The sequence below is a fragment of the Citrus sinensis genome, chromosome 3, assembly GCF_022201045.2.
Source record: "Citrus sinensis cultivar Valencia sweet orange chromosome 3, DVS_A1.0, whole genome shotgun sequence".
Classification (NCBI taxonomy): Eukaryota; Viridiplantae; Streptophyta; class Magnoliopsida; order Sapindales; family Rutaceae; genus Citrus; species Citrus sinensis.
In genome coordinates this window covers 43,115,746-43,127,887 of record NC_068558.1, presented here as the reverse complement: position 1 = coordinate 43,127,887, position 12,142 = coordinate 43,115,746, and the positions used below count along the sequence as shown (strand labels likewise).

General features: G+C 33.9%; 1 protein-coding gene and 1 non-coding gene across 3 annotated transcripts; both read right to left on the bottom strand.

Moving 5' to 3' along the window:
• Nucleotides 1-289: 289 nt before the first annotated feature.
• LOC102625818 (calmodulin calcium-dependent NAD kinase) lies at nt 290-5,064 on the bottom strand. Of its 2 annotated transcripts, XM_052438137.1 has the most exons (9): nt 4,788-5,064; nt 4,493-4,672; nt 4,125-4,348; nt 3,919-3,980; nt 3,394-3,615; nt 2,609-2,735; nt 1,748-2,067; nt 1,489-1,633; nt 290-1,180 (listed from the first exon to the last, which is right to left on the bottom strand). In XM_052438137.1, the coding sequence occupies exons 1-9, from the start codon at nt 4,795-4,797 to the stop codon at nt 902-904; spliced, it is 1,569 nt and encodes a 522-aa protein (XP_052294097.1). In that variant the 5' UTR covers nt 4,798-5,064; the 3' UTR covers nt 290-901. The 2 variants fall into 2 exon arrangements, with proteins under 2 accessions (XP_052294097.1, XP_052294096.1); XM_052438136.1 differs by having other exon boundaries at nt 4,493-5,064.
• Nucleotides 5,065-9,688: 4,624 nt separating this feature from the next.
• Nucleotides 9,689-9,826, bottom strand: MIR166C (microRNA MIR166c). Its single transcript, NR_129303.1, has one exon. It is a non-coding gene; the product is annotated as a microRNA MIR166c (primary transcript).
• Between the last annotated feature and the right edge of the window lie 2,316 nt (nt 9,827-12,142).

Genomic DNA, 12,142 nt, shown 5'->3' with positions numbered 1-12,142 from the left:
TTTTATTTGTTTTGTAGTAGTTGATAGAAGCTAAATACTATTGTTTATATGTTGGGTCCTTGTGTTTAAGTTTTCGAGAGTAGTGGTTACTCAACCTAATATTTGAACTTGCTTGACTGAAATGGAGTCGAATCTCCTTGTTCTGTTATTAGATTATAGCAGTGTAGCACAGAACAAAAGTAGGTTGCATCTATTTTTATCTGTTTAGATCCTTACATGTTTACATCCACGAGGCAAATCCTTTAATTTGATTAGGGTGTGCCCGTGAGTGAGCATGTAAGAATCTAAATACAGTGTTTGCTTATTTCCTATTAGCTTAAACTTTTGGGATTGACGGTTTCCTAAAACGAAAGGGTGGACGGCTGCAAGATTAAAATGTTTGAATATGAAGAACTCAGTGAAGTCTTAGCATTGAGATAACCCAAGGGGTTGGTACAACCAGAAAGGTCAGGGGTTCAAATCTCCTTGGAACCACCTAGCTGGGATATATCACGAGTATCCTTGTTTCCAAGGTTGTAGGGTCTGACAGTTTTCCCCAGTTTAGAACTTGGTGAACAGAGAAAAGTCTAGTATTTATGAGTATCAACAAGAGGAAAATTGGAGTCTTTGATTATTAGAGTAGCGTAGTTGCTTCTGTTTGATTCTTTCCTGCAGTTTTATTGTTTCATATAGTTTCTGACTTCCTTTATACTCTTTTTTTTTTCTTTTTTTTTTTTACATCTAAAACACAATTATCAATTCTAGAAACTGTATTCTGTGCTCTTTGATCTAGTCTGAGCTCTGCGAGTAAAACAATCTTACAAATAATCCCCTCAATTTTGATACTAGTCAATATTCCTTGGCCACAAATATAGCAAAAAACTTCAACACCTCTTCAGCCTCGATTCTTCGCCCATGAATCTTAAGAAGGTTGCAACTCTGTCTGTCCTGCACTATCAGAATACCATCTTGATCTTTCAACTTGCTGGATTGAATATTTCAGCTCCTGTTGAATGTTTATCCTTGAAGGCGATAATACAATATCTTTCCATACTGATCCAGCTTCGCTAGCTGGGTTGGGGCTCTTGTAAAGTTCATATATGGACTCAGCATCCTCATTCAACTTTCCTATTATTTTCAAACAGTCTATCTCATCTGGATCAACCAGCAATGTCCTGTCTCTTTCTTTCCATCCTATCAACTTCACAACCGATGCTGTTTCAGTATTTTATAATCCAACAAAAATAAAATGAAATAAAAAGAACTACGGTCTGGTGGAACCCTTGAGTTACAGATGTAGTACTAAATGCCATTAACTTGGCTGACTTTATTTCAGAAGTTCATCCTAACTACTCAAGCAGATTAGTTAAACAAACAATTGCAAAGTTCACTGGCATCTGTTGAACTCTGGAGCCGAGTATGGCTTTCTGGGCAACTTTAAACCTCCTGATCGATAGCTTAAGGGAGCCAGAGAAGAGCAGAATGAAGTAAGGAGACAAATATGCGTACCTTAGGCGGGCCTTCTAGAGCATTGGTGCTGTATAGCCTGGCACTGTCAACCAGTTGGCAGTATGTTAAAAAAGAATTTGCAAATCTCTTGTGGGATTTCAACTGAGACTTTACCCTTACAGCTCTTCTGCACATTATAGCTCTCCTGTATTTATTCAGGTGCAAAGTGTAATTCTTCAGTCTGACTAGAAAAGGGTTCTGTTGCTAATAAGTTAAAAACTGAAACAAAATGTCAACAAACCAGTGCCTGGCAACATACCTAATTCCTCTAACAACAGCTAAGTAAGCATCACAAACTACCCCAACCAATTCAATCCTGTATGGTTTTCTCATTTTTCCGTCTTGTGCTTGTTCTCTTTCTCCAATTCGATCCCAGTAGTTCTCAATGACAGTCCCATCTTCAGCCTTCTTGTAACCAACTCCCATGCGATAACGGTGGCGGTGGACGTTTCTGGCCATTGTTATTGTCTGCACAACAAATGGTACCCACGAGAGTGTTCCATCCATGATCACATCCCGTCCTTCATTGAGTGCTGTTACTAAGAGGGATGATGCTGCATCTGTCGATGATTGGTGCACCTATTTGAAAAATTTGTCGTTGAATCAAAGAAGTAATTGTTTTACAAGTTTAATCTGGTTTAGTTCAGTGACAATATGTGAACAATATACATTGTTTAAATTATTCGTGTTCCTTATTGCATGATAGGAAAGAGAATGGAAATCCTATAACTGAATTGGGAATGCTCTATCTACGAGTATAGGATGTTTGATAGAGGGATCTCTTGAAGAACTACATCTCCAGAGGACTCCGTGGAAGTCTGACAATGTTTGTTGGCAATGTATCTACCTCATTTGATGCTGCTGGATATTTAAGAAAATCTTTTCAGCAAATGTAAAAATTTGAAAGTGGTAAAACTATTATAGTACCCCTGGTGTGAAATTAGTTGCATCCAACGCCCCTCGTTATAGATTTCATGTAGAAAGGTAATTGTTCACATTTGATTATTTGCTTAAAATCGGAGATGAAATAAACTTATGATAGTTTCAACTTCGATATTATTGATTCTAGGGTGCTTGTGCTTGTATGCTCATGGGTCAATAGAGAGTATCAAAATCTTACCAGTTCAGCTGTTTGAAGCATGTCAACGTGGCTTCTGGAGCTAAGAGCTCTATAGATGACATCTGATTCTTTGAAGGCATCTGCCTCAATCACTACTGCATTCCCTGCTGCTCCTGCCCAGAATGGTCTGTTCATATTTTACCCAAAACAATCAATGTTTTAGACCTGTACCATTTCTCCTTTTATGATTCACAAAATTGTTTATAATTATCATTTCCAGTGCTTCTTAGCGGCAATAGCTACAGGGAGGAGGAACTCGAACTGAAGAGAAAAAGAGATAAAAAACGTTTGAAAAAAAAAGGAAAATGCTTTTATGGAACCTTTTAATTTAAGGCTTTGTTGACATTCAGATAAGAAGTTACCTAAATGTTAGAAAGGTTTGTCTTAATTTTAAGATCTTTCTTTAGAAGTTAGAAAACCAGGAATAGAAGCATATTGCGATTCATTTATCCACTAATTCTGACAGTTCAGCCGGTGCAAATAAATGTTTGAGGGCAGACTTTCGGCAGAATTTTACCAAAGAATCCATTGAAAGCCCGGTTGAAGGGTTGGGTCTAATAAACAGTAGAACAGAATTAGTAGTCGCAAAATGTTCTGAGTTTTAGGTATTGGGAAAATGTTGGGAAAATGCTCTGTTACACACAGAGAAAAAGGGTCATAAGCTTTTAGGCATTGGGAAAATGTTGGCCCTAACATAAGCTCTCATGCTTTTGACCCTGAATATTTTTTACTCCGTTAGTTAATGATTAGTTTAAAGAGGTAGGTTAAGCATTAATCGTGCTTACTCCTTGAGAATATCTTTGAGCACGGTGCTCTTCCCTGCTCCCATCCCACCGCCCATGAAAAGGAGAACCGGACTTCTATCACCGAGGGCCACTGGAGCCATCACCTCTGTACATTGAGAGTCATCATTCGGTGCAAGTCCCATTGCTTTCATCTCCTCCACTAGTGTGGTGAAAACTCTTGCAACCTTCAGATTTTTCGTCACCCTCTCGAATCTTTGTTCCCTGAAACAGAAAACAGACGAATTTTGGGAATGTTTTCTTCTGCAAATAGTGAAACACATTGATAGTAACAAGATTGGGATACTACTTAGTGAAGTTTTAGTCACAATTTATGAAAACGGTTGTTTTACATTCCTGTTATCTTCTCTTCATTCGGTTTATTTTCCTGTGAATCTCTTTGCGTTCAACTCTTCTATTTTTCCATCTAGCTACATGTTGCAACGATCCATGATAATAAATTGGCAAAATCTAGATGGTATCTAACATTCTGTTCATGGCTTAATTAATTTTAATACATTCAGATACCTCGTTGCTTGCATGACTATGTGCTTGAGCTTCTTTTTGGGCTCAGCATCAGAATTCAACACCTGGAATTAATTATAACGGAAGAAGGATTTAATAATAATAGAAAATTTTTATTTAAAATTTACTTGCAAATTAGACAATCCTTCTAAAAAAAAATCATGCAATTTAGATCTTCACTACTAGTAATAAAAAAAATAAAAAATTACCTGACTAATCATAAGGTCAGCATGGCTCCAATGGAAAGCAAAATAACTAAGAATACACCTCTCAAACTCCTCAACAAGCTTTATAAAAAGGGAATCAGCGGCAGGTTCACTTGAGAAGAATGTGTAAATATCATCCTCGCAACCTTCCGATTTTCTGATGTATTCAGCAGCTAACTTGCACAGCTGCGGACATTCTTTCCTATCCGAAAATCCCATTTGCCTTGCTGCATGCACTCATAAGAAAATTAATATCAACAGTGCAACAGAAGATATAAATCTTTAATTAACTGAGAATCGACATTATACCTAAATGCATTTGTATGTGCATACATGGAAATTAAAATTTTCAGATCATATATAGTAATTACCTACATAATGGGGGAACCTCTCTAGCTTCTCAACACGACCTGAGTCTGTTACTCTTCGTCGTGGAATGATTTTTTGATCCCTGAGCCTTCGTATACGGTAATGCATCGCTGCTGCGATGACCAACCCTAACGATGAGGCTACCAGGATCTGCGTGAACGTGGGTTTGCTGTTATTATTATCTGAAGACAAATTCAGAATATACATTGTTATTTGCTTTTTTTTTTTAATTAATTCAAACGAACGAATGAAAGTTAAGCAAACAAGGAAAGGTTCGACAAGTTTTTTGCTGATTACCTTTCTGCATTTCTCAGAATTTTTCTGGAAATAATTTTATTCTTTCTCGTTGATATTGATTCGATGATGGTGGTGATGGGGATGTGCAGATGATGAGAAACAATATTGCCATTGCTAGCTTTTGTAGCTGCATGTTAATCGTTATATTTGTTTGGAAATGACAGGTGGTTTCACGGACTACAAAAATTGGCAGTGACACACGTAAGCACTTGATTCAATTAAAATTGCATGGTACCATTGCATGCACGTCCACTTCAATTTCAGAAAATTGACTTTGCAAAACTATATATTATATGCTTCTTAATTCCCGGTAAAATGATCTATTATCATTTCATCTTAATTTGTCGCTAAAATCAAATGATCATAAATCATTTTACTGAGGATTTGCTTATTTGATTTAGTAATTGTATCTTTCACCATGATTGCCATCAACAGATATTCTAGTAATGTGATATGTGATATATGCTTACCAATTTTTTTTTTTTTAATTATTCGAACTAGACGTAGACATATATATTTTGTTTTCACTTTTAATTAGAGACTACAAATTGAGTCACAAGTTTATTTGTTGTTAGAAAATTATTAACTTATTAGATAATATTTCCCAACGATGTGCACTAGATTCTACTTATTATACAAATAAATTCGAGTCATTTTCTTTATTGTAAAAGAATAAAAATAAAATCTAATTGGATATCTTTAATGGTATGTTAATTCGCATAAATTTTAATTTACACTTGACTGAACTAGTTTTTATACATATAACCACAACTAGTAGTAACCAGATGATTATAGGATATTATGAGATATTTCTGAACATTCAATAAGTTCACTGTTACAACAACTCTACCCGACCCATTAATTACCAGGCTTACCCACAAATCAAGTTCGGGCCACCTCTTTGATTCCTGTAACGTCTCCAAAATTGTTTGGACTTCGCTGTTCTGCTGCTTCGGCCTCTCTCAAGCCTTTCTCATGCTCTGCTTCTCTTCGGCACACCCTGCGAAGAATATCCCTCCATATAGATTTGAGAATGCACTAATATCTTGACATGTTAGCACTTCAGGAGTCATCACATTTACTTGCCACCTTGAAATATACATTCAAACAGGTAACGAAGCCAAAGATCCAGTTTACAGGGGTAACATGAGAAATTGAGAATGAATGCTATTTATGGGTCACAGCTTCAGGATTTTGTAAATCAAGTTGGGTTAGTCGAAGCATGCAACGCAATTAGGACTTTGCACTAATCATTATAGAAATATTGGGGCTGTCTTACACAGTTTACGATCGTAATATCTGGCCCATACAATTCTTGTCCTATTTGCCCCTACTTTTTCATGGGAGGAAAATTAAAGTATTAATTATCCCCTAATCCTAACACTAATTTTTTCTGGATGTTTGGTAGGACTCAAATTTATGCCTCTCCAACTTTAAGCCCAGGTTCTCCAATTTCGCGACACAGTCTGTCGGTACAATCCTTACATTTTATTTTTATCTAATTTCTCAGAAATCGTAAACGATTAATTGGTGGAATGGGAGACACCTTCATATTTAATTATTGAAGTGGAGCGTTTTGAGTCTCCCAATTAATAAATTGACTGAGCAAATTTTTTTGAGGAGTACATTGACTTCAAACTGGAGGCACGCCCAAGATTTCTAACATATATCATTCAATTTGTAATGGATTCTTTAGTACGATATTCAAAATAGAAAATCACAAAAACCATGTTCGGAATGTGTACCCTAAAAGGCTAAATCGCAGAAACAACAGCTTTAGCCGATCGTTTAATGGCTTTCAAAACTTCACAGCATTATTATTGTTCTTTACAGCTTTAAAAAGTGGGTAAGGCTTCACCTTCACCGTGAGTTATTTTTGTGTGCAAGAGAGTTGATTTCGATACGTCCGGCTGATATACTGCTCTCAAGTTATTTCAAGAAATGGCTAATGGCACAGGCACTTCACTGACCCCTGAAATCTTTTGTGCTTTCTTGGATCTCAAAAGAAGCTATTACTTATTATCATTATTTTTTATTTAATTTCCCCTGTTTGGTCATAAAGAAAATTGATCGACAACAGGGGGAAGGAAACTGTAGCTCATTTTTTACCAAATCAATTATTTACCATAATGCTACGAAGTTAGCGAACGGAATGTGAGGATACTCTAAAATGCCACCATTGCCGTTGGATGCAGCCAATCCAATCAATACGTAAAAGATTCAGAAACAAGAAGAATAATTCACTGGCAAGATACCTTGTTCCCTCTTTAACAATGGATTTTTTTACCAGACTTCCCTTACAATCATGTCGACATTATGTGACAAATTGTCCTTTTGGTTTATATCTTGCACCCTTCACCAATCTCTTGACAAGATATTCATAGCTTTACGATATCATGATGAGCTCGTTTGAAATTAAGCCCTAAGTGATTGGGGAGAACAGAACTCAGTTGCATAATCAACAATATCATGCAGATTAACTTACATAGTATCTATTTATTTATTTATTTATTCATTCTCCTAATTTAGTTGAGTCCAGCTTTTAAATAGCAGTAGCATTGTGATTGTGATGCCTAACAGAAATTTTCTTTCTTTTCAGTTTTAAATGGATTTGTTTTATAAAACGAGTATCATTGGGATGGAAGTCAAAAAGTAATACACTAACAATATAATTCATTCTTTAATAACTTTGAGGTGTAAGTCAGACAAATTAACTTTTTGTTAGGTAATTCACTTTGGAAATTTCTGTTTTGTTAGGTAAGCTCATGGCTGCGGCTCTGTGATTTCTTTCTCCTTATTTTGACCAATCAAATGACTGCGAGGATGATTCGGGGGTGGTGTTACTGAACGTGGGAACTTGAACACATATTAATTGAATCATAAGCAAGAGACAATTGTATGCCCAGATTCCGTTAAAAGTTATAAAAGAACATGTACAAATTAAAATCTACCGTCTTCTTTACGATTCTTTGTCATGTCAAAAGGGGTTATTTTCTATCAGATAAATAGAATCAATCCTTTTAGGTTGTAATAATCACTTTTTCCCTTTAATTTTAGTTCCTCTCGCTAGTGTGTAATGTTAGAGTCCACCAAATTTTTGGTGATATGCTTCAGCTATTTTACTAGATTTTTCTACTTATACTATGTAAAGAAAAAAGAGAAGCTGATAACATAAATAATGACATTATACTTCACTCTTTTAAAGAATTTGAGAAACATCAATCATAATTGTGGAAACTTAGACAAAGAACTAAAAAAATGTGATGAAAATTTTTAATGGGCGCGCTGTAACGTTACAGCCATCTGTACTTTAACAAGTAGTTGTGTTCATCTCCTCCTCCATCCCAGGTTTTCAACAAAAATATATATATCCACGTTCAATCCTCACTATATTACTCATCTCATCTTTGCTGATGATTACCAGGAAGTACTTATTTGCAAGAGATATTATTTAATTATGGGGTAAATGGAACTTTGGGAAGACATAACATTACAGTTCTGAGTTCTTCTGTTAAGAACTAATTAATCAATAAGCAGCATGTAGTTATGTGTTTCAGATTCCAGAATGTGATTTTTTTTCCAAAAATAATAAATAAATAAAAATTGGTCCATAATTGACATATACTCTAGAGCTCTTTATTAGTCTTTTCTTACCTTATGACACCAGCTATCAATGGATGTGGCATGTAAGATCAAAGATATATATATGCCCAGGAGTCAATTAGATTCAAAGAACATGAACACAACATTTCTAACAATTAATAAATAATAATGATTAAGAGATAATTAAGTTATATTGACCCTAACCCTAGAATCTAACCCTAGAAACTAATTAAGCATTAATAATTAGTAGGCCTTCATCATGCATGGAAAAGTCATCGCAACATGGGACACATGAGCAGACAAAGATCCTACATTGGTTTTCCCTAAAACCCCACCCTTTTTAATTTTTTACCTCTTTTTCAACAATCTTTTATCTCCCACATATCTCAGTCTTATCAAATCAAGTCTCAGCCTGCTAACCAAAGTACTTTGGTTTCCAATAAATTTTCTACCTTATTACTTTACACAAAGGACATGATCACATTGATATTGTGGATGCCCGTATCATGTTCGTTATCTAGCTTTATGAATTTCTCCGTTTGAAATCTCAAATTCCGGCAGCAGATATGAGTTATGTGACCCACATGAAAAATGAATTTATGAGATTCACATGTTAAATCTGACTTGCAAGGTAGATTTATTTGGTTTATTCATGTAGCCTTGAGACCCACATAGATTTAATATATGACCCACCTGGTAGATATAGTTTGGCATATCATGGTATGATGAATCCTCAATTTATGGCTCTGATCATTTTAATTTAGATAAAAAAATTAAGTGATAGTAGATTAATTGGTGCAATAAAAATCTATACAAGTTAATCAACTGTGAAAATTCGATAAACATAAAAAAAAAAGGTGAAAATGAAAGATGATCAACTTTTAAGTTTAGAGTCAACTATTTACACCAATTTAGAATTTTAAAGTGCTTGAAAATTTATAAAAAAGTATAAATCGTACAGTTTAACTGCTTTAAATTTTAAAGCTCTTAAATTCTATAGTTTTAATATTTTTTTAAATTTTTCCCACACTTTAAAATCCTGAACTGAAAAATTAGAGTGTGTGTATGTCAAGATAATAATATAGGCATCGCAAAGAAAAAAAAATGTAAATTGATGAAGTAGATGAAAATTGTATCGCATACCCATCATCTGCTTCTGCTCAAAGCGCGTCTGGTACTTCAACCTTTCGTTTGCACCAAACGATTCAGCAAACGTGGAGACAAAGCCACCACCCAAAACACAATAATGGCTTGCAGAACGAAGATATATGAAGCTTATGTAACGATGATGATGAAGAGCAATTAAACTGAGTTGGGGGGAATGAAGCCTGGTCCGAAATCATTCAAAAGACAATAAGTTATTAATTAATTCGTCCACGAGTGATCTCGAACCAGACAACATTCCCCTCAACCGTTCATGTATGATCGAGGAGGAAGAGAGAGTATTTTCTCAGAGAGAAAGAAGAAAGAAGACATGGAGGCTACTTGGATGTCAAATATTGGTAGCCAGATTTTGATTTGGCCATGCATTATTTATAATTTTATATCATGTTCATGGCCTCATGGATGTCATTATACTATATATATTTATATACACGTAGGTAGCTAGTATTGAAGAGGGCCGGGGTCATGATGCTTTAATATTATAATTAGTCTTGGGAATATCACATCACATGACATGGAGTCCACTTTCTACACTGCCCCTAACGTGCTTTTCACACTTAGCTATTAGCTAGAGTGATGAAGTTTTGTGGCGAATGATCTTTCCAATAACAAATCCAAATAAGAATTGTTATTTGGTTGAATAACTTAAATCACTTTTTCTCCAACATAATTATATATCATTGTACAAGACAAAAGCGCCCATATTCTATATCTGATAGCGAGGTCAACCCGAATAGCTTCTTTTTCGTCTTTGAAATTAATTAAGAAGCAAAGTTTTTGTTTAATTGTTTCTTTTAAACCCTATTATAAAAAATAACGTTATTCATAAGTAGCTTTATATATATATAATCATTCTCAGGTGTGGATTCCTTCATTTTGTTAATGCGGATATCTTGTTAAACTATGCGATTTAATGGCGTGTCTGCACTAACTCTATTAAACCACATGGTTTAATAATGTGTCCGAATGAAAAAAATTAGGGCGTCTGCACTAAAAAAAAACTATACACACATACTAATTTAAAATTAATTTGAGTAAAGTTAACAACAATGTGAATAGACTTTCATAACATTATAAATTGTTTGACAACGTTGTGAAACTATGTTCATATCATTTGGGATAAATTGACAATGATACGAACAAACTTTTACAATATTGTAAACTGTTTGACAATAAAGTACGCTCACACTGTTGTCAACTCATCCCAATTTTTATAAAATTCGGGATTTTTGAACTTGAGAACGACTATATATATATATATAAGATTCCTTAAGTTATTAAAATAAGCAATGAAATAAAAGATAGGCAAAATAAACACTCCAAAGCAGTGTATTTTACTATTAGAGTATGTGTTTTTCTTAACTTACTCGTACTTTAATAACTTAAAGAATTCCTTAGAAAATTTTATATATATATATATATATATATGTATATATATTTGTGGACGCTTTCATCTTTTAAAATATCAATTTGTTGTATATACCATGAGGTGTATGAGTTAATTAAATAAAAAATATTAAAAACACTAATACACCATATGTTATATATAGCGAATCTGCATTTTTAAATATACGGACATTCGCACTGGATAAAGCTCATGAAAATACGAAATCCGAATTCTCTCCTAACCCCATTTTTTTTAAGTTCCATATGACATGTCATTTAAATTCTGTAAGTTTAAATTTAATTTTCTTTAATTTCCTTTTTAAACATCAAAATAAATCGTTTTCTTGGCAAATTAGCCGATTTAGCAAGACAAGTGCCGCTTTTATCCAAACTCTTATCACAATAAACTTTAAATTTTAGTATAAACTTGAGCGAAGAAGAATCACGGCGGTTAATTCTTTTAAGAATTTATGTCATGGAATTAGACTAGAATTGAATGCGCATTATTGTTGTCGGCAGACTGAAATAACAATTGTGCAATAATAATTGAAGACAATTATTATTGCAATTAATTAATTGAATGCATTATTGTTAATTTGTTTTCACTTGCCTGCAATTAATTTAATTCCTTGCACTGTTTGTCTGCAAATTATTTTACATATGTAAATGTTGTTTCCTCTTTTCTCATTCTCGATTTAACTTTGAGGGGAATCTGACCAGCCAGCCAGATTATTTGCCAGAGTTTTTTTGGATGAACAAGAAATAGGGGAAAAGGCAATAGAATAGAAGTAGAGTTAACATTTCTTAGACACACAAGGACTTTGTTTCTTGTTTTTTTTTGTTTTTGTTTTCTTTTAATTTTTACTTTCTTTTGTCTTTCTTTGTTTAATAAGTGATGAAAATCAAGTTATCTTTTTAAAAAAAAATTTATTTACAATCAAGCCAATTGTTTTTTCTCTCCTGATTATGAAGGTAAGGAGAGGCAAGAAGGAAAAAAATAATAATAAGGAGAGGATACGAATCCTTCTTAGATATTTCGTAATTTTTGAGTTTTAATTAGCTAAGAAAATGATGTGATTTTTTATGTTTGATAAAGAAAGTCTAAAATAAATTAAATCTTAATCTTAGAAATATTTATACTGCATGTGTATTTCAAACAAAACTTTAAAAAGTTTAGGTCAGGAGAACATCTAAATTCGAAA

Bases quoted from the DNA above. Each gene is read 5' to 3' on its own strand.
- LOC102625818 (XM_052438136.1), bottom strand. From the start codon at position 4,697: ATGTATATTCTGAATTTGTCTTCAGATAATAATAACAGCAAACCCACG. The intron at 2,068-2,608 runs GTAAGATTTTGA...TTTTTCAAATAG, and splicing joins TGCTTCAAACAGCTGAACTG to GTGCACCAATCATCGACAGA. The intron at 1,634-1,747 runs GTATGTTGCCAG...GAATAAATACAG, and splicing joins GCTGTTGTTAGAGGAATTAG to GAGAGCTATAATGTGCAGAA.